This window comes from Halichoeres trimaculatus, unplaced genomic scaffold (genome assembly GCF_033239565.1).
Source record: "Halichoeres trimaculatus isolate MK-OKI-2021-1 unplaced genomic scaffold, fHalTri1.1 fHalTri1_scaffold_24, whole genome shotgun sequence".
NCBI lineage: Eukaryota > Metazoa > Chordata > Actinopteri > Labriformes > Labridae > Halichoeres > Halichoeres trimaculatus.
In genome coordinates, this window is record NW_027437202.1 from 5,480,010 (window position 1) to 5,501,213 (window position 21,204).

At 42.4% G+C, this 21,204-nt stretch overlaps 2 protein-coding genes across 3 annotated transcripts; one reads left to right on the forward strand and one right to left on the reverse strand.

Annotated features, from left to right (window-relative positions):
• The first annotated feature begins 1,828 nt into the window (after positions 1 to 1,828).
• On the forward strand, positions 1,829 to 8,033 carry LOC141786125 (gap junction gamma-1 protein-like). 2 transcript variants are annotated; one of them, XM_074664851.1, is made up of 5 exons: positions 1,829 to 2,174; positions 4,720 to 4,991; positions 5,070 to 5,295; positions 5,371 to 6,048; positions 6,494 to 8,033. In XM_074664851.1, the coding sequence occupies exons 2-5, from the start codon at positions 4,752 to 4,754 to the stop codon at positions 6,505 to 6,507; spliced, it is 1,158 nt and encodes a 385-aa protein (XP_074520952.1). In that variant the 5' UTR covers positions 1,829 to 2,174; positions 4,720 to 4,751; the 3' UTR covers positions 6,508 to 8,033. The 2 variants fall into 2 exon arrangements, with proteins under 2 accessions (XP_074520952.1, XP_074520954.1); XM_074664853.1 differs by having other exon boundaries at positions 1,832 to 1,983.
• Positions 8,034 to 8,296: 263 nt separating this feature from the next.
• inha (inhibin subunit alpha) lies at positions 8,297 to 9,779 on the reverse strand. Its single transcript, XM_074664793.1, has 2 exons — positions 9,432 to 9,779; positions 8,297 to 9,214 (listed from the first exon to the last, which is right to left on the reverse strand). Exons 1-2 carry the CDS (start codon positions 9,724 to 9,726, stop codon positions 8,466 to 8,468), a joined length of 1,044 nt encoding a protein of 347 aa, XP_074520894.1. The 5' UTR covers positions 9,727 to 9,779; the 3' UTR covers positions 8,297 to 8,465.
• Between the last annotated feature and the right edge of the window lie 11,425 nt (positions 9,780 to 21,204).

The following is a 21,204-nucleotide window of genomic DNA, read 5'->3' on the forward strand; positions in this document are numbered from 1 at the left end:
TAAAAGTTAAACCTTTAACTTTTTAATATCAAAACTCTAATAAAACATCATGTAGCAGGTATATAAACACAGATTCTTCATCTTTTTCTCTCTTTTATGGATCAATTACAGCATCTGGTACTGCTTTCCACACACATCTTTATTCCTACCATCCCACATGCACTCTGTTTGTTTTCTCTTGTATTTTTGGTAAACGTTTAAAAGAAAAATAGGTAATTTCCGACCCCTATGATCAAAATATTCTTTCAGCGCCTCATTCGTCTTGCCTGGAGTAAACTTCTCGTGAGGAAATATTGAATCCTTTAGTTTTTGGACCGCATTATGGGGCGAAATTAATGAGCCCAGAAACTCAGTCTTAAAACATCCAATGAGTCATAATAGTTATGCGGCATGAATTCATGTCTCAAAGTTTTATGTTAAGGGAGGAAATAAGCAATTGGGACTGATAGTTAAACATAACAATGTGTGTACATTTGAGTCAAAAAATGAAAAGTGCTTCAATTCAGTGTGTCCTTTCTGCATCCAGGCAGTTAATAGAATCACCGCAGGAGGGGAGGAAGGAATTTAAAGCCCCTAAAGAGACTTATCCCGCCCCCTTTTGCCCTTTCAGCTTAAATTGCATAATGCTGGTATCAATTTTTGGCCTTTCTCCAGCTCGTCACACCCTTCAGCTGCATTAACCCATCAGTTTCTGCGCTGACCAGGTGCAGAAAGAAAGAAAAAGATCATCCCTTGAAGAAGGAGTGAGTGAAAATGAAAAGTAAAGACTTGAGATGTGCCAGAGTTTAATTATTTTTGTCTGTGGGGTTTCAAAGGTGCAGGTGAATGAGTGCATGCCTCACTTGGATCTGATTTGAGAGGCAAGAAGAAGAAAGCAGAGGAGGATGGTTAGTGTGAGAGCGGAGCTGGGATGCAGCCACGGCGACTTGGCCCGGCGCACACATCTGGCCTGACTCGACTTCCCACAGCCTCCTCCAAACATTTTCAGGTCCTCTGCTCGATCAGGAGCACTACAGCTGCAGCGTGCATGACAGCAAGAAATCTGTTGTTTTGCTGAACGCCGGACTCAACTAAAATCTTGGATGGTGGGCCCCGTCTTCTAAAAGCTGTAGTCACGCAGTGCTCTGTCAGGCCGGTGAGCTGCCAAACTCTGGTTGAGAGGATAACATGGGGTCCTCAAGTGGAAGGGGGATGATTTGATTATGGTTTCATAGCACAGAGTGTACTTTTTTAGCATCAAAACAGCAAGAATGTAAACAGATTCTTCAAACATAGAAGTGCTGCACAAATATCACCTCTTGGTGACACTTCAATGTAAGAGGCCTCTCCTGCTTGTTTGTCACCTTTGACCCTGAGGCCTACACATGTCAATTCCTGTAAAGTGAAACTTAACTGTCATAAGTTTCACTCCCCATCCTCATGTGTATTTTTTCACCATTTTAAAAAGAATAAAGTGCTTTTTTCATAATTTTATTGTCAGAAATGTTAGTTTTTATTGCATTATGGAGCCAAGCAGCATGACTGTGCTTTAAAATCAGGTATAAGGTTTCAGCAGAGGCTTCATTGTGTTTTTATCATTCCTATAAACTCCCCACGGACAGCAGAGGTTTAACATGGCATCATGATAATATAAAACGCCTAATAGGATTTCCATTGTCCTTTGTCGCGAGGGCAGAACAGTAGTCAGTGTCGCGAGGCTCAAGTTTCAGGGCCTCCTCTTTTTTTTTTTTTTTTTTTTTTTTTTTTTTGAAGTTACGTGGAGGAGGTGCAGAAGAGGAGGAGGAGGAGTATTCAGAAATCAGAAATCTTTCCCTTGTTCGCCGACACATGGGGTCAAGCGAGCTGAATGGGTTCACACTGAAGGACTGGCTCGGACGCGGATGCACGCAGACGCCGCTGAGAGCGCGCGCGCTAATTAGGAAAACCTGGTTGAGCAATTAAGCGCGAGGCGAGAAGACGCGCGCGCGGATTGGAGTGCTGAAGGTGGGTGCTTGCTAACGGCAGAAGTTTCCTGAGACGGCTCGGTGTCTCTCTACGAGTCCATTAAACCTCTTGGAGCCTGTCTTCTGCTTCTTTTGTCGTCTGGGATTTTATTTAACGAGCAGGGTCGAGTCTGAATCCACTCAAAGTGGGTTCCACGTAAGGAGTTTTGGATCTGCGCGTGCCGGAAAGTGGTGAGTCGCTGCGAAATCCAGTCTCCCTCCGCAGAAAGTTGAAAGGAGGGCGAAATAACCTGCTCCTCTTCGGGGAACTCTCTGTTTTCAAACTCTCACTGCTTTAAACTTCATCTGACGGTATTTTTAAACTTTAAACCACATCAGAAAAGCTAAATCCACACACCCCACACACTCCCTGATTTTCCTTTGTTTTTCTAATGAGTAAGTTTCACCCCTCCATCCTAATCGTGTCTGTTACTGTTTCAAATGACGGCTTCATCCTCTAATCCACCGGATTTTTGTTTCCCCACTGAAGTTTGGCAGCACTTTGTTTTCCTCCTGGAATGCCACAATTTCCAAAACAATTCAGTCTGAGTCAGCAAAGCGTGTTCATAGCCTTCAACAGCTCTGAAACCCTCTGGCTCCTCTTTGGATGCTTTTTGGAAAGTCAGAGTGAGCTTTTGGAGGTGCTGTCCCCTCCTGCATGGAGATTTCATGTGCCCTCTGTCTGCTCCCTGAACCCTAAAATCCAGGCTTTCTGCTTTTGGTTAAGGCAGGAATGTGAACTCGCCTTCGCTTTGTCCAGATCCTCTGCCCAAAAAACTCTCCAACCCCCTCCATCTCCTCCTGCAGCCCAGTGACTCCCGGAGCAGCAAAGCCATTAAATCAGATGAGCTCGGTTTAACCCGCATAAGCAAATAAGCTACTGTTTGCAAGCTGGTGCAGAAATGTTTGCGTTAACTTGACACCAAACAACCAGTTTGCGCAGCTTAAACTCTGCATTTGGTGATGTGCTGCTTCTTTTTGTGTGTCTTTAACTGAAGATACGCCTCTTTTTGGACCTCCAACACCTGCTGAACGATACATCCCTGATTTATCAAGCTGGTGTAGCCTCCAAAACCATGCTCACACTTGTCTGTCTCCTTCTTCAGGACAAAAACCTCATTTATCCACAACGCCAGAGTGATTTCCAGCACCTTAAAGGTTTCAGGGTGTGTTTTCCTACCTGTTAAAAGAGTTTAAACACAGGAAACATCCTCCAACTTCAGATGAGCTTTCAATTCGTGGTCAGCCTACTGAGGATTTACGACAGCAATACTCTCCACTTCTGGAAAGATGCTTTATGGTCAGCGTGAAAAGGGTCGTGTCCTCAAAACTGCACCAGAATATCAGGGTCAGACGATGCTTAAAAGGAGAGGTTTTAAACTTTAAAGCCAGGAGGAAACGTGGCAGGAACAAGCTCCTGAGGCTTCTTGTTGGTTTGTTTGTGTTTTAAGTGTTAGTAATTGCACGTTCTGGTAAAACAGATGTCACCTTTCTGCGCTTGCAGCGTCAGGGTCACAAAGTTAACCCTTCTGTCCTGATCAGAACAACTCGATGGGGTAAAAAATCCTCCAGGCCCCATAATTTCCTCGTCAGGATCCAGCCAGCACAGGCCACCTTCCAGCGTGTTATCATAGTTTTGGTTAAAGCTGTCGAGCCTCTGAACTTTCACCATGACGACTCTGGTTTTTGGGGGAGGCATTCTTCTGGTCAGGCTCGGGCAAGTCATCCTCACCAAAGCGTCAGAAGATGCCAGGATGGAGAGGGGAATGGATGAGTAACCTGGAGAGGAGGGAGGAACAAGGAGGACAATAACGCTGTGATCGGAGGAGACATGCCTTAAGATGCTTGTAATGGCCTAAGCCTTTCTCTGATGAAATGACTCATGAAATTCTGGTAATCTGTGTTACACCCTTTTCTTTTGAAAGATGGAGTTAAGAGGAGGATGTCAAAAGTTTTCGGCTCAAGAAACCCAGAGGAGAAATTACCTTTTTAGAAATTAATTAAACCACAGAACAGGTGCTTTAAAAAAAAAAAAAAAAGCTAACGTCTGTCCCTTTCCTCATGTCGCCGCCAGATTATCAAGCAGCGGTTTTAAAGTACTTAAAGGGATAATTCCTGGCAAAGAGGCAGGAAATAAATTCCTAAGCCCCATTGACTTCTCTAGTATCATAATTCCTGAGCCGCAGCAGGTCTCCTCACAGCTAGCTGCAACTTGTCAGCGGCGCTTTTTGATGTTTGATGTTTGATTAAGCAGCTCGGGCTCTGAATAGCGCGGAGGTGTGAGGATGAAGGGGTGCAAAACTGTCGCCGAGGCCTCCACAATCTGGATCAGGGAGGATACCTGCATGTGTGAGAGACCTGAGTCTGATTAGAACAAAGAATGTGGATGTTTATTTGTCCGAGCTGCGGTGGAGGTTTCGCTAAAACGCTTGCGTGCGAGATTTTATCTTGCATTTGATCAGAGTGAGAAAGGTACAACTTCAAGGATGCAAGAAGTGGCTACATGTTGGATTAAAACTCTCATTTGTTTGTCTTGTTTTTACCGTAAATGATGGGAAAAGTTTTCCTTCCATTCTGTCGAGCTGTAACCTCAAGAAAAACAAAAACAGTAAATCTGTGCAGAAGGCCATGTGTTTGCAATACGGTGGTTGGTCAGCGGGCTATAAAAAGCAAAAGCAACAAAAACAAGTATAATAGGATTTAACTTTTCCGTCTCTTTCTGTGTTTTCCTTCCCAGAGCCGCTGTAGCTCCCCGGTCACCTCGGCAACATGAGCTGGAGCTTCCTCACACGCCTCCTGGATGAGATCTCCAACCACTCCACCTTCGTGGGGAAGGTCTGGCTGACCGTTCTCATCATCTTCCGCATCGTGCTGACGGCAGTCGGCGGCGAGACGATCTACTACGATGAGCAGAGTAAATTCGTCTGCAACACGCAGCAGCCTGGGTGTGAGAACGTGTGCTACGACGCGTTCGCGCCGCTCTCACACGTCAGATTCTGGATCTTTCAGGTAAAACAGATTCCTCCTGCGACACACTCACACGTCACACCCCTGAAAGTTAAGAAAGTTTGTTTCTGTTCCCTCTAGGTGATCTTGATCACAACACCCACTATCATGTACCTGGGATTCGCCATGCACAAGATCGCCAGGAGCGAGGACAGCGAGTACAGGCCGGTCAGGAAGCACAAGAAGAGGATGCCGATCGTCAACAGAGGGGCTGTGCGAGACTACGAGGAGGCCGAGGATAACGGGGAGGAAGACCCCATGATTGCTGAGGAGATCGAGCAAGAGAAGGCCGACAAGACGGAGAAAAGTAGGAAGAAATGAGTTTAATAATCTTTCTTTGTGAAGTTTCTGCAGGTTATAAAATGTGTTTTTGTTTCTGAAGCCACAGAAAAGAAGCACGATGGACGTCGGCGGATTCTGCGCGACGGCCTCATGAAAGTCTACGTGTGCCAGCTGCTGTGGCGCTCCTCCTTCGAGATCGCCTTCCTCTTCGGTCAGTACATCCTCTACGGCTTCGAGGTGATCCCCTCGTACGTCTGCACCCGCTCACCGTGCCCGCACACCGTCGACTGCTTCGTCTCCCGCCCCACCGAGAAGACCATCTTCCTCCTGGTGATGTACGTCGTCTCCTTCCTCTGCCTCCTCCTCACCATCTTCGAAATCATCCACCTCGGCATCGGCGGCATCAGGGACACCTTCCGCAGGAGAGCCACCCTGACCCAACGCGCCCCTCGCCCGTCCTCGTCGCGCTCCATCCCCACGGCGCCGCCGGGGTACCACGCCACCATGAAGAAGGAGAAGCTGAAAGGCGAGCTGAGGGATCTGCCGATGGGGGATTCTGGACGGGAGAGCTTCGGGGATGAGGCGCAGTCGTCCAGGGAGCTGGAGCGGTTGAGGAGGCACCTGAAGCTGGCGCAGCAGCACCTGGATCTGGCCTACCAGGCGGATGAGGGGAGTCCTTCGCGGAGCAGCAGCCCTGAGGTGAACACGGCTGCAGAGACCGCCGCTGAGCAGAACCGACTCAACTTTGCGCAGGAGAAGGGGGAGACCAGTGAGAAAGGTGAGTTTTGAGGCTTAAGAGACTTTTCAGATCAAAAAAGCGTTAAAGTGAGCATTTGGAGAACTTGGAATAATTGTTAAATCTTGTGCTAGATTTTCAGTCAAACATCTGGAAGATTAAAATCATGCCAGCCTGTAAAAATACTTTTTTCCATAAGTCATGTTTTGCAACTTGGAGTGAACCCGCTAACATCATAAACAACCAAGTTTCCTTGAGTTTATCATCCAGAATGTCTTGCAGAATTTCTGAAGGCTTAACTTTACAGCTAGAAGTTAAAATCTCCTCAAAGTGACACGTTTCTGTTCACCCCTGGACTCGTAGCTCCTGGCCTGACCTCAAGTCAGCACAACGTCATCCCAACCATCAAAGCAGCTTTTTTAAAAGTTGAGGTTTTAAGTGAGCAAGCGTGCTGAATATCCCTCTTGTTGTGCTCTTCCTCCCCCAGGAATACATGCCTGAGCGTGCTTCCTGCCTCAAACGTCTGCGCCTCCATTCCTACTGGCCTTAAACACATGGGGGAAGCACATATGGGAGTGCAGTCAGACCACTGAGGGAGACCAAGAGCATGTGTGTGTGTGAATGTGTGTGTGAATGAGAGACACGTGCCTTTCAGTATTAGGGGTCAGTGTGAAAGCTGACCGAGGTTCATCTCTACGACTGTAAACTTGAAAGCCTGCCACATCTCCAGTTTGTTCTCGCCGACAGACGTCCAAAAACCCTCGGCGGTGCCTTCAACTCCACCCTTTTTTTTTTTTTTTTTATTCCTCCTCCTGTACGCCCACTCTGTTTTTGTGGCCATGCTGTAATCCTCCATTTCAGACCTCGCGTGGATTATGGAAAGCTTCAAACTCCTCCGGCCAAGTCTACTTTTGTTGTCTTCCTTCAAAAGAGTGGCTCTCTGTTTATAAAACGTCCCCGCATGTTGGCTGCAGAGAGGAGCTCAGCAAACACAGCCTCGGGTGATGTCGTGTCTCGAGCACGTGCAGTAGATTCTTTCTTTTTTTGTGCAACAAGGGTGGCTTAACCTGTGCTAGATTGGTTCATCGTTCATGTTTAAGTCAAACAAATCCGACACTAGGGATTATCTGTGTTTATTAGCAACAAACCACACCGTTTCAGAAATATCTGACAGATTTTGTAGCCTGTATGTTCGCTCAAATCGGCCAAAATGTTTACCTGGGAAATGCTTGAATTCTTTATCGACCGGAAATGTTCCAAGAGGTTTCCAAGAATCAACGTTTTTGGTTACAGTTAATTCATTTATTTACCTTTTTTTTTTATTTCACCAAAGCTCTTGATTTTTTCTTTTTTGTCTAGATTAGAAGGAAGAGTTGGCATCTTGAACGCCACCTGTTTCACATGACTGCTGAAAACTAGGCTCTTGGATGTTAGACAATCCTTTTTTCTTCCCTGATTAATGTACAAAACAAATGATTCATAATGTTAGTGCAGAAAGTTTAAGAAATATCACTTTTTCTTTTGTGAAACAGCTGAAAACATCTGTCTCCTGGGCGACCGTCAACAAAGACATTCCTTCTTGTCTTTTTGAATTTACATTTTTCTCCAGTGAGGCATATTTTCCATCCTTGACGTGCGCCACTGCCCCTCCGTTGAGCTGAAACATGGGTGCTGCAGCAAGGAAAAAGACCCAGCTGAGGAGGGGATGACAGTTGGCTGCCGACGCACAGCCCAGTGCCATGTAAACACACACACACACTCTCTTCGTTCATCATGAGACGTTTGATCAATCGTTCTCCGTGTTCGGTGTACTTTGGTTTTATGATCTTTGGCTGGAATAACGAAACTGCAGATCGCCAAAGAGCTGTTCGATGCTGTATTTTTGTAATCATCTCAAGTTCATGTTTGCTACTTCATGCAAGGTACGACGTTCCATTTTTCGAATATGGTACTTTTTCAATGCTTTTTTTTCTATTGTAAGTTTTGTAGTTTTTGTAACTGTAGAGATTATTTTGTTCTTCAGAGTAAATAAATATATTTGAACGTTCCATTTCAGTCTTTGGGCTCACTTTTTTCTGTCTGTGATTGTTTGGAAAAGTCTGGTTTAAAGAAACTTTCTTTGGTTTTTCAAAGTCAAATCTTGGTTTATTAAAAAAGAAAAATCAAGAGTCATGCTTAAACATGCTACCTGTGATTTAACTCAACTGTGTTTAAACTAACAGCACATTTCAGTCAGTTTAAAAACATCAAAAAGTAGGATTACACTGCCCTCTGCTGGTTACACTTTGTACAAGCAAGGAGACATCCAAGTGTTTACTTCCACGTTTGAGACAAAAACTTAGAAAACTGTTTCTTTGACGCAAAGTTTTAAAGGATAAGTTCACCCATTTTTAGCACTTAAATCACTTATTTAGAGCAGGAAGCTAAATTGTGTAACTGGCCCTTTAATTCTGCACAATTTAAATACAAGTACACTCCTCAGGGATGATGTTAGGCAGAGTCTCATACTTGAATGAGTACCCCCCATCAGATGTCGTAGTGATCCTCAGTGACCTCATCGTCCCCGGCGTTGGAGCACAGCACTGCGTGATCCCCAGCATGGCGCTGGTCCCATCCCACGCCGAGCAGTTGCCATGGCAGTAGTAGAACGTCAGCACCTCAGGGTGGACGATCCAGCTGTCCCAGCCCAGCTCCTGGAAGCTGATCTGGATCTCCGCTCTATGGCAGTCGCTGTGCTGGGGCCTCTCCTGCGAGGGCCTCTGGAGGAGGTTGATGGCGGATGGAGACCAGGGGATGGTGACAGGGGCCTGACGAGGGGAGCGGACTGGACCACGAGGCTGAGTCTGAAGGTGGAGGAACGGCATCTTGTCTGGTTCATCAGCGTGGCACTCACATGATGCACAACGCACCTGCAGAAGAAAAGGCCCCTCGGCTACAAAAAGCAGCAGCTTCTTACTGAGGTCAAAGGTCAACCACCCATCGGAGCTTGTTGTGGGCGCAGATTCTGCTGCCTGAAGGAGCTCCTGAGCTGAGGTGAGGATGAAGAGCTCAGCAGAGGAGTTGGATGAAGCTTCTTCTCCTGCGTAGAACCAGAAGTGGGCAGAAGCGACCAGGGTGTCGTGGCTGTTCACTGAGGCTTTAAAGTGGTACATAAAGTGGCTGTTTGTGGTTTCTCTGGGGGCTGGGTCTGACGGGGCACAGGAGGAGTCTGGGAAAGTGAGGTTAAAGAGAAAGGAGATTTTTCATCACAAAACACTTCTTACTTACACAAAAGACCCAGAACAGACATGAGGGATCATATTCTGTCCACAGGAGGGCGCCAAGTGCCAACAAACCATTCTCTGTATATAAGCTTCAGCTCAAAGTTTATACTTTATTCACACTTTTGGGGAAGTTTACCCCTGAAATTAAAATCATTTTCTCACCAGAACTTGGGAAAACAATAACTTGAGTCGTCTCCTGGCTCTGGCTCTTCTTCTGGTTGATCCTCACTGTAGACGTCCTGCTGATCCTCAGAGCACTCGGCGGCCCTCGTCTTCCCTCTTCCCCTCCATCTGAATCTTGCACACTCACTCCAGGAGCCTCCTCCAAATCCAGGCCCTCCAGAACCCGCTCTCTGAACCATGACAGCACCGCCTCCCTGGGGAGCTCATCTCCTCTCGCAGCTTGTATCAGAAACACCAACAAAAAGGCCAGGATGTGGACTTTGCAGGACACCATGACTGCACAGTTCTGTCGCTCCAGGGAACTGAGTCTCTGCTGTGGTTTTCTGTTTTCTCACACATATCTGTTTGACTCTGCAGCTATCTGACTGAAGTCTGCAGGCAAAGTATTTTGTTGCCAACACACAAAGGGAAGATAGCAAAGAGTGACCTTGGGAGATTTTGCTGCATTTTCACAGAACATCATGAAAACGTGAGAATAGGGTTGAATTTCTAACACTTTCAGAGCTTTAATATATGATTTAAAAACATCTAGTATAAAAAATAATACTTATTTTTTTGTTTTCATCTGTGGTATGAGGATTATGTGTATCAGACACCTGTTTTCTACTGTACCTCCCTGTGCTGTCTTTATCTAACAGTCCTTGAGTCTGTTGTTTTTAATAATATGTCTGCAAGGGAACAAGCAGGCCATGGACTAACCAAATATTTTGTGAATTCTCTGCAAAAATTCATAATTTATGTTCTTTAAACACTTAAAATGTTTTTAATTGATATTTAAATCGCTTTCAACAACATATTATATGGAGTTTTAAATGATTTTAAGGCGTTTTTTCCCCTAAACATGATGTCAATATAGTTTTCGTGGAAATTGAAAGGCACTAAACAGCGGCCTCTGCGGCCACAAGTTGTAACTGCAGGACGAGATTGCACAAATGTGTTTTTAATTCCTTCTACGCAGAAGAAATGCCACTTTGATTTGAAAAAAAAAGTCTTAAATGGTAAAAATAGATGTCCTTTTTATTTATTTGCTATTTTTGTGAGGTTTTTGTATTGTATTGTTTTCATTTTTGTTCAAACGTGTACCGGAAGTTGATTGAGCTACGCAATTAGCCCACCTGCGTGAACTTCGGAGATGTCAACACCCGGCTCGGCTTCGTGAAAGCGACTATAAAAGGTAAAAATCATAATTTACGCCACAAATTCTTACTTTAAGGATAATTTGGGTTGAACTTTTGAAGAAATTGTGACGATGTTTTGGTTTCTGATGCTTCCGTTACGAGAGCTAAGACGAGGCCCGCCCACCGCCAGTTTTCAGGATAAAACACAACAAAATTATCAAATTTCTATCCAAAGAAACTCGATAAATTTCTTGGAAATATTTTAAATTAACTAAGAGAAAGTTAAAAGTGAATTCGCTGATGTTTTATGTAATTAAATGTGAAAGAACTGTTGTTTCTGAAGGTGCAGTACTTACTGTAAACCACAGGGGGGCAGTAATACACCGCTTTTGGACAGAATAAAGCACCGTTATGGAAACTAGTGCGTCTCCAATCCATTTTTTAGACATTTAAAGATGTTAAGCTTTAGGAAACACCCATTATTTATTCTTTTTTCTCAATAAAGTGCATTTTTTTGAAGCTTTATAATATAAAAAATTACATAAACATGATGGGCTTACGTCATGAACTCTTTTATTCAAATTCTCAATACAGTTTCTCAGCTTTAACCTTTTAAAAGAGATGTTATGTCACAGATTTTTTGTTTTCTTTCAGGCTTGGATGTCTGAAGGACGCAGCACAATCACCTTTTGAGATTTGAAGATGTGAATGTGAGTTTTTCTCTTTTTCTACTCTCTTAACTTCAGACCTTTAAAACTTTAGACTTTTTAAAACTAAAGAAATTTCTTGAAGTGTATGAAGGAAAAGAGAAAGTTAAAGTTCTTATAACTAATTGTATTTAAATATTTATATCTTTGACAGAAAAGTTAATTATCAAATGTGCATGATAATAATGACACATTGTTTTGTTATATCACGTCCCAGCAGTTGCGTGAATCACTTAGTCCCAACTTTATTCTTAGGCGTTCTTTTTATAGCACCTCCAACTGTCACATGCACGCTGTCTCTGCTTGTCTGACACTCTCTCACACACATACACACACATCTTGGTTGATAACATTATCTAAAGGGCTTGGAGTGTGTGTCTCAGTGTGTGTGAGTGTCTATGTGTGTGTGTGTGTGCAGGTCATACATGGCAGCCACAGAAATGTGACCTATCCGTGGTGGTGCAGCTGTCGCGTCCAACCTGAGGGAGTTGGGGGTGAAGCAGAGAGCTGGTCGAAGCCCTGACAAGCTCAGAGAGGTTAAAGTGTGTTTCTTTAAATGTCGTCAAAGTTGGTTTCTGGAGACGGACGCATGAGGAGGCCTAAGTGGTTTGACATTTAGGAGAAAGGATCTGTGTGTGTGTGTCTCCTCAGCGGGGTGAAAGCTGCTGAAAGGGACCACGGCCATGGCTGCTAATGCTACATGATCTCCACTGGACTTACACCTCGCCAGTTCTCGCTAAAGGACACGCAGAGACACAAATGATTTGAGATGAGACATTTCGCTGAATGGATCCTGTTACCTTCACTCGGACTTTGCGGGGATGTCCAAAGGGATTCTTTTCGGCTGTGGAGGCAGGAGTGAGGTAAGCTCGGTATTATCAAGGAAAGTCTATTTTTAGAAAGCCTGCACATCAGCATATTAGTGGAATGTTTAATTAGCATATGAAGCAAATCCTGGAGCTGAGCTTTTCTTTGATCCTTTGCACAAAGTTCCTCTTGAGCTGGTTGTTTTACTTCAGAGTGTCCAAAGAGTTTTCCTCTCTTTACAGTCCCCATCGTAAAGGCTGAGGTCACACACCCTCAGAGAGCTCAGAGACATCTGATGGAGTCTTTCAATCACTGCTCCTCATCTTGATACTGAAATCAATTACAGAGAGGACAGCCCTGAGAGAAAACATGTCCGATCATCCTGGATCCAACCCAAAGAGGCCCAGAGTCTCCAAGCAGCCAGCCGCTGAGGTGAAAGGAGAAGAAGAACCAGGGCCGCCTGTTTTCATCAGGAAACTGCGTAAAGCAGCGGTGGGTACAGGCTGCGACATCCGCCTGAGAGTGTCCGTGTCAGGGTTCCCCAAACCTGTCCTCACCTGGTACCACAACGATGAGCTCCTCCCTCCCTCTGAGAACCAGGACGCTGGCGGGCTCTGGATACGGGACTGCCACACCAGTGATGCTGGGCTGTACGCGTGCGTGGCGAGCAACAAGCTGGGAGAGGCGAGCTGCAGCGCCGTGTTGGCTGTGATGGACCTGGGTGAAGGTAAAGACAGCTCAGACGTTACATGATGGCGTTGCAGCCAGACTAAACAGCACAAATCCAGCCTGTGTGTTCTGATCATTAGACGGTAACCCGGCCTTCCTCGTCTGCTCTTAAAATTAGCTCCTGAATGTAAATGGAGTCTGGGTCTTGTTGCAGCTGCCGTCGCTTTCTATTCGCTGCACAACTGACGTTTGGAGCTGTTTGTTGTGTTTGCAAAGATTTTACATCTGGTGCATTTCAGGAAACTGGAATTAGCCAAGACCGAACAAACCATTAGACAGTCTGAGGCTGTGGAGATGGACTGACAGTCCAGACACATTGGAAATCTTGTGCGGGGCTCTCTCAGAGTCTAAGACAGAAGATATAAAGGATATAGGTATAAAAGATTTAAATAGGGTATATAAAAAGTTTAAAACACTTTAAATAAAGAATATGAAACAGTTTTAATAAAGAATATACAAAAAAATCACTATAGTACAAAAAAAAATGTGTAAACCAAGTAGAAAGTATTGCTCTTATTGGAGGGATATGTACTTCACAGTCAGATTACTGCACACAGAAACATGTTTTCTCTGACAGGGTATCACACATTTCCAGTGGATATAATAATAATACTATTAAAAGTGACATATTGCCCATAACAGTGGGCTGTGGTAGAGCTGGGTAGTTCTACCCATGTCCAATGGTTTTGTTTATTAAGGTCGCTTTGAACATAAGAACTCATAAACACAATGAAGTGAAAATGAACAAATGTTAAGTTAATGCTGTCTCTGCATTAAGGCCAAACAGTTTACAGCCACAAAACAAGGGAAAAGAAATCGACATAACAAATAACAAATAACAAAACAGGACTGAAAAGATGAAGGCTGAAGCCTTTGTTTATTTCACCTACTCTTTACAAACTCATCTTCTGCTCAGCTTCCTTTAGATTTATGAACAACAATAAGGTAAACATAACTAAATATCCATAAATCACAAATAGACCCTTTGTCTATCCAAAATCTTAGACACGCTTTTGTTTCAAACCCCATTTCTGTAATCTGAAATCATCTTTTATTGAATAATTTCTTAAACATACCATGTGTTTGACACTCTTTCATTTCTCTGTGTGTGTATTTAGGAATCAAACCTCATGATTAAAGAATCTTAAATTAAAGTTTAGGACTCTTTGGTTAAAATTAAGGAATCTTTGCTTGTGATTTAGGAAACATTGCTAAAGATTTAGGAATTTTGCTTAAGATTGAGGACTTTTTGCTTAGAGTTTAGGAAACTTTGCTAATGATTAGGAAACTTTGCTTATGATTTAGGAAACTTTGGTTACGATTAAGGAATCTTTGTTTATGATTTAGGAATCTTTGCTGATAGTTTAGGAATCTTTGCTTAAGATTAAGGAGTCTTTGTTTAAGATTTAGGAGTCTTTGCTAACAATTAAGGACTCTTTGCTCATGATTTAGGAACCTTCGCTAACGATTTAGGAATCTTTGCTTAAGATTTAGGAATGTTTGCTAACAATTAAGGAGTCTTTGCTTAGGACATGAAATCTTAGATAAATATTTAGACCGAAAACTAAATGTAGCTCAATTTTTTGAAGCAGGACATTCATCCATAACATTCAACATTTAACATTTATAAATAATATTTGGCGGATCTATTTCACAAATATTTCTCTAAATCTGCAAAAAAGTGATGTTTTCGAGCTTAATTTGGAGAAATGTTGTGTGCAACTTTACAATCAGGGCTCTATATGCACTGTCAACATAAATGAGCACAGCAAAGCATGAAAGACATAAATCATCTCAGTGAAACGCTTTAGTAGCAGTCCCATCTGTCCCATCTTCCAAATAATCTCTGTATCTAACACGTCTCCCAGACTCTCAGCGCATCAATCTCCTGATGGAGAATAATGTAACAAATCAGCCGTCAGCATGAGGAATCTGGATTAAAAATGTAAATGTGTGGATGTTTCAGCTTGATCAGAGTTATAAATACAGCTGAGCGGTTTGCATCACTCTGATCGACACAGGCCTGTGTGTAAAATATAGAAAACAATTCCCAGTGAGATCACCGTCAGGGTGGGTCTGATCGGCGTTGTTGCCTTGGCCCGGAGAGAAAGTCCACGGCTGAGCTCACATGTCACCAGCTCTCACACTGCGAGCTGGGAGGCACGGTCCAGCTGGCGGATCACTCAGCACCCTCCCTTTGAACTTCAGACCAGTTTCTGATCCCTGTGAAATGTTTGGGCTGAGTTTGTTTCTGTTTATCGTCTGCGTTGTCAGAGTTTGTGCTGCCAGGGTTTGCCCTTGGATTTGTGACGCTTTGGCTTGTGTCATGGTGAAGTTGTGTGTCCTGACGTGCATCAGAGCTGACCCTGCGAGGGCCTGACCTAGATGCAGAAACATGAAAGTTAAGCTCTGCTTAAACCCTGCAACAACCAAAATCTTTTAATGGAGGAAGTGAGGAGGATTAAAAACTGTGTTTTGAGTTTTTAGGAGAAGAGGAGAGATATAGAGCCAGTTTTGAGGATTGTTTGATTCTCTCGAGGTCAGAAACAGCAAAGTAACATGTTTTCCTCCTGGTTTCTCTCCTTTTCCCTGCTTTCTCTCCTCGTGGTTATTTATGGCGCGGTATGTGTCGTGCTGGCCGGTGGGCTCGTGCTCTAGTGATGTGTGGATGCCGCCGGCCCCCTTCTCCGATTGCACCGGCAGACATCACAGATAATTATAGCATCGCCACGGTCAAGACGCGGCGCTGTCACACTCAATCACGGTCAGCGTGATGAAAGAGACACAAGAGGGAGGAGGGGAGGAGAGTGTGTGTGTGTGTGAGTGTGTGTATCTGTAGTTTAATGGCTGCTTTTGAGCCGTGAGTCAGGCTGACATCCAGGTCTGCCACTTTAAGATTTCACCTCCAGAGATGAGACCAACCAGAGAGACGAGTGCTGCTGTGTCACAAGTCTAGACCGCTTTATTGACGTCACCCCACGGCGCTTTGATTAACATACTGTCAGGGTATAAAGGCGGGGAAACAAAGTGGCACATCACTCACCTGTGGTATTTTAAGACGCTTTTATAATCCCTGATTGTTGTTTTGTGACGCAGGTAGCCATAAAAAAACACTTTGTTGCACTTTTCCAGGAGTTGTTTTCAACCTGGGGATGCTGACTTCTTATTGACAGTGGAGGAAAGCAGAAAACAGTTTGTGCTCCACTTTATTTCCAGATTTTAAAAGCCGGGCCCTGACTATTGAGTGAGGGTGTGAAAAAGAAAGTGAAAATGAGCAAAGACACCCTGTTTGACTTTTGATTTGACTCAGTGTAGAGGAACAGGAAGAAGCTCCATTTTAAACCTGAGGAGTTACCTAGTGAGGGGAGAGACGGGAGAAGTATGCAGAAAATTAGAAACAGGACGGTTGGAAGGATTTCATCTAAAGACTCCCACACATGCAGAGCGTCAGGGTAAAGACTTGTTTTTATTTAGCCGCACACTCCTGAGCTTTTCATCCATCCCATCCAAGGCTACGCCGTCGTTTACACCTCCACCCCCAAGGTTTATGAGCACTACCACTCTGAAATAGACGCCCCACACCTCCACCGCTGTCCCTGTCGCTGTCTCATTGTCCTGTAATGAATGTGCAGTTGTAGCATATCATTAATCCAGGATTACAACACGTCTGCCCCGCTCTAGACCAGGGGTCTGCGACCTTTACTTTCAGAGGAGCCTTTGCCTCAGCTCACCTTGATTACAGTCATTCAGAAGCCACAAAATCTGCTTTATCTTCAGAGTATAGACTCAGGAGTGTGTAAAAAATCTATACTTTATTAAAATCTAATGTACAATAATTATCTGAACAAGAAGCTTTTTTCTGAAATTAAACATGTGATGTCTTTGTTTTTTTTAATTCTTATCTTATTTTATTTATCTTATTTGTTCTTCTCATCTGCAACAATTTCAAAGAATAAATATTATTTCGAAAATTTGCAAAACAAAAAAAAAATTGGGATTTTGGAATTTTTGCAATTCTGCAAATGTTTCAAAAAGTTGAAATCTAATAAATTTGCAAAACAAATTGTAAAAAAAAATTATAATAGAAAATAATTGAATTTTCAAAAATTAAATAAAACTTTAAAAAATGTGAAAAAATAACAGAAAATTATTGAATTTTTAAAAATTAAATAAAACTTAAAAAAAAGTTGTTTAAAAAAAGATAATAGAAAATTATTGAAATGTTAAAAATTTTAAACATTTTAAAAATAATGAAAAAAATATTGTTGAAATTTGCAAACATTGAAAAAAAAATCAAAAATCTTCAAAAAACTTTTTTTTAGTTTCAAAATTTAACCACTTTTTGAAATTAAAAATATTTTCCAATATTGAAAAAATATATCAAAAATCTGCAAAAAAAACTCTTTATAGTTTCTTAATTTTACCCATATTTTGAAATTAAATGAAATTGCAAAAATTTTAGATAAATTAGAATTTTCAATCATTTGCAGAAGTTTGGAAAGAATAATTGAATTTTGAAAAACTGTTTTTCTTCCAGATTAGTCTTTTTGTAGATGTAGTTTTCTTCCCAGGGCTGTAAAACTTGAGGTTAGCCACAGGTGCATGGAAAGTTGGTGGGCTGTTGATGTTGTAGGAGGTGAAGTAGAGCGGTGGCAGGCTTTATTGACAGATGGGATGAAGATTCAGCTCAACAAAATGTTAACCTATGATTTTATTTAGTGCCACCGTCTTTAATCATCAATACCCTCTGTTAGGAAAATAAAAAAAATCTTTATTTTAGTATTTTTTTAAGCTACAAGGAGCCACTGCGAAGGAGTCAAAGAGCTGCAGGTTGCAGACCCTTGTCTTAGAGTTTCTAAACTCCCGTGGCCTGAGCGGAGTGACCCGCAGAGGACAGCAAAGGTTGTTGTGCAGCATGTGTTTAATCTCCTGCTATAACTGGGGGAAGGGGGTGCAGAGAGGGAAAGTACTGTACTACTGGAGGGGTTGTACTATGCAAGACTGGAAATAGACTCCTGAAGTTGGCTGTTGAAGTCCAGGAAGACAGGGGAGAGGGTGAGAAGGACAGTCATGGGTTGAGGAGGGTGAAATCCTGAGGCCATCTTTAAGCGACTATCCAGGCCTGACAGATCTGAAGGAAACCATCGCAAGTCATGGAAAAGGAAGGAGAGGGACTGTTGAAGCTGGAGTCACAGTGTTTTTAGTGTTACCTCGATGGAGAGGCAGAACTCTGCTGTTTGAAGATGTATCGGAAGGAGCTGCTCGATGCTCGGAAAGCTTTGCGGGGCGTCAGGGAAGGCGTGAGTGGGCCGAGAAGCAAGAAACAGAGAGGTGAGTGGGAGCGGAAAACAAAACATTAAAAAACCTGCTCGACAACAGCAGCAACAGGGGTTTGTGGAGGGATTATGAAACGCAGGAACAGCTGTAATGGAAATGAAAACAAAGTAATTCTCCAGGGGCTGCTATTGTGGCTGCTTAATTGGATCACATTGAAACTACACGGAAACAACCTTTACATCCCTGTCCCATCCTTTAGACTGAAGAATCCTCCTATGGATCAACATATAGCACGAAATTCCTGCTCTTAATGATTTCACATTCCCTCCACTCGACTGGATTAACAGTACAATACAATTACTGAGTCCATCGCTCCTCGGCGAGCGTTAGCGTCAGCCCCAGCTCTGTTTGGTCTGGCAAAGTGTGTGTTTGTGTTCCATCGCGCTGGTACACGGTCATTCACAGGAACCCTCAGGGATTCAGTCAGGATTAGGTGGTAGGATCGAGTTGCAAGCGTCGCTGTCAACATCGCCCACTGTCATTTTGGGATTTCCAAACCAGCTCGCCACGTACATACCTCGCTGAACAGACATACCACGGCTCTTATTTGTCTCCTGGGGGTGATGGAGACTCAGCTTTGGTGATTTTATGGTTTTTCGGCTTTGTTGGGATGATTAGACGCGTGTGTGAGGTTTCTTTTCCATCAACTTTTGAATCCAAACCCCACATTTAACTCTGAGGCACTGATTGAAGATTTAATGAGTTTTCTGGGTGTGGACACCTTCAGATTAACTGCTTTAACTTCCCTGGTGCAGACTTTCCTGATTGCAGCTGCAGAAGAAACGAATTAAAAACCTTTTGCACACATTTTGCATCAAATGAAAGAAGATTCCTTTATTAGATCTTGGTGCAAACATCTTGAAAGCTGCTGACTTTGCACATCCAGAATGTAAAGCACACTGATGTGATAAGGCCGCCCCAGTTTGATATGACACGGCTCGCTCTGCGCGATCACAGGGTGATGTAACAGCAGCTGAATCTGTATTCTGCTGCGGAGAGATTACAGCCGAGCTCGCTGCTGCTGATAAAGCTGCACGCCTGGAAGGCATCCATCACAGAGCTGCTTCCACAGAAAGCAGAGTCTGTCACAAAATCAATGAGTTTCCATGAAGTCTGCTTGTTGTTTCAGGCTCATCAAAGTGTCGTCTTCTCATTCTTCCATGTGTGTTTTCACTGTAAGCGTCAGAGGAGAGTGAAGCCTCTGAAATGTCAGGTTTAAAGGATACATGACACACAGTGTGGTGTTTTAGGATAACTCAGCCAGAGCTCTTTCAGCTCCTCGTAATCATTCAAAAACAAGCTCATGAGAGAGGTTTCCTCGCAGCATGAAATGGACCTGGATCACGCTCCTGGATTCTGGTGTTATGATGAGCTTATCGATCCAGAAAGGGGGGGCGTTGGAGCCGTTACTTGGGGGTGTATCCCGTATCAGGCATAAAGCATTGGTATTGATCGCTGCACTCTCTGTGGTGATGGATGGAGGAGGAGGAGTGCGAGGGTGAAGAGAGGGTGGTTTGTTCAAATAACAATCGCAGAGCGACTTCAGTTTTTAAACCCAGGAAGCTCCTCTCATAGCTTCAAGAGGACGACACTTGGCGAGCAACTCCTGGGAGCAAATTGCTCGTATTGACTCTGTATGGGGCCATGATTGTAAAGTTACACACACTACAAATACCATTTTCTCCACATTTAGCTCTAAAACATCACTTTTCCTGCAGATTTAGAGAAATAATTGTGAAATATATTTGTCAAATGTTATGTCTTAATGTTAAATGTTAAATATTTACCTATGTTTCAAAACTTATAGTTTCATTCTTAATACTTAGCTAAGGCTAAAAATTTATCAGAGATTTAAAAATCTTTAGCAAAGATTTCAAGATTTTTGATAGGATTTCTAAATATGAAGTCAAGATAATTAATCTAAAGGTACGATTTTTTTAAAATATTTAGCTAATTTGCAAATTCACACTCCTGCCCAACGGGTAGTACCAAAATAAAGAAGCAATTTTTAGAAAGTCAAGCTTGACTTCTTCAATGTTTTTCAACAATTTTTGGAAATTTTGGAAATTTTGGAAGTCTGTAAATATTCAAAAAGTTGAAATCTAATAAATTTGCAAAAATAAAAGAAGTTAAACAAAAAAATTGTTGAAAAAATTAAATAAATAAATGAAAAAAAATGGAAATTTAGAAAGAAATAATCAAATTTGCAATAATAAAAAGATTCAACCAAATTGTTTAAAAAAAAATGAAATTTAAAAAAATTTAATTAAATTTGCAAAAAAAAAAAGAAATTTTAACAATTTGTAAAAAAAATTGCTAATATGGAAAAAATGCAAAAAAATGATTTAAATTTGAAAAAAAATTACTCAAATTGTAAAGTTTAATAAATTTGCAAAAAATACACAATTTTGAATAAAATGAAGAATACTTGAATTTAATTACATGACTTTATATTTCTTGTCTGATCATGTTCCGTTATTTTATAATGACTTTTGTCATATGTAGCATTTCATTTAAGCACATTTGCAGTTAAATGAATCCATCCTCACAGAATTAAAATCTGTATTTTCTTCAAGTTTTGTCTTGTTGTAGATTTAATTAGTTTATTTTTTAACGGCTGTTTAGCCGACTGTGTTTGATTTTCTCAAAATCTCGCTTGGCTGGATCACTTCCCAAAACTATTTCCGGCGGGCTGGAGTGTGAATTTGCATGTTAGCTAAATATTTAGAAGTCTTTGCTTAATATTTTTGTAGATTAGACAGAATATTCAACATTTCTTTGAAATATTTGACAAATATATTTCACAAATATTTCTCTAAATCTGCAGAAAAGTGATGTTTCAGAGCTAAATGTGGAGAGATGCTATCGGCACCCCATAATTTTGTGCTACAAGGCCGTAAACATTAACATGCCTAGCTTAACGACACTAAAACCAGCAGAGGAGCAGAGAAAGATCCAGATCTGACTGTAATTATTCTGAGACTCATTTGATGGAGGTGCTGAGGGGAGCACAGATGTGTCTGAGGAGAATTAGCGTGCGTCACAGTGTGTATC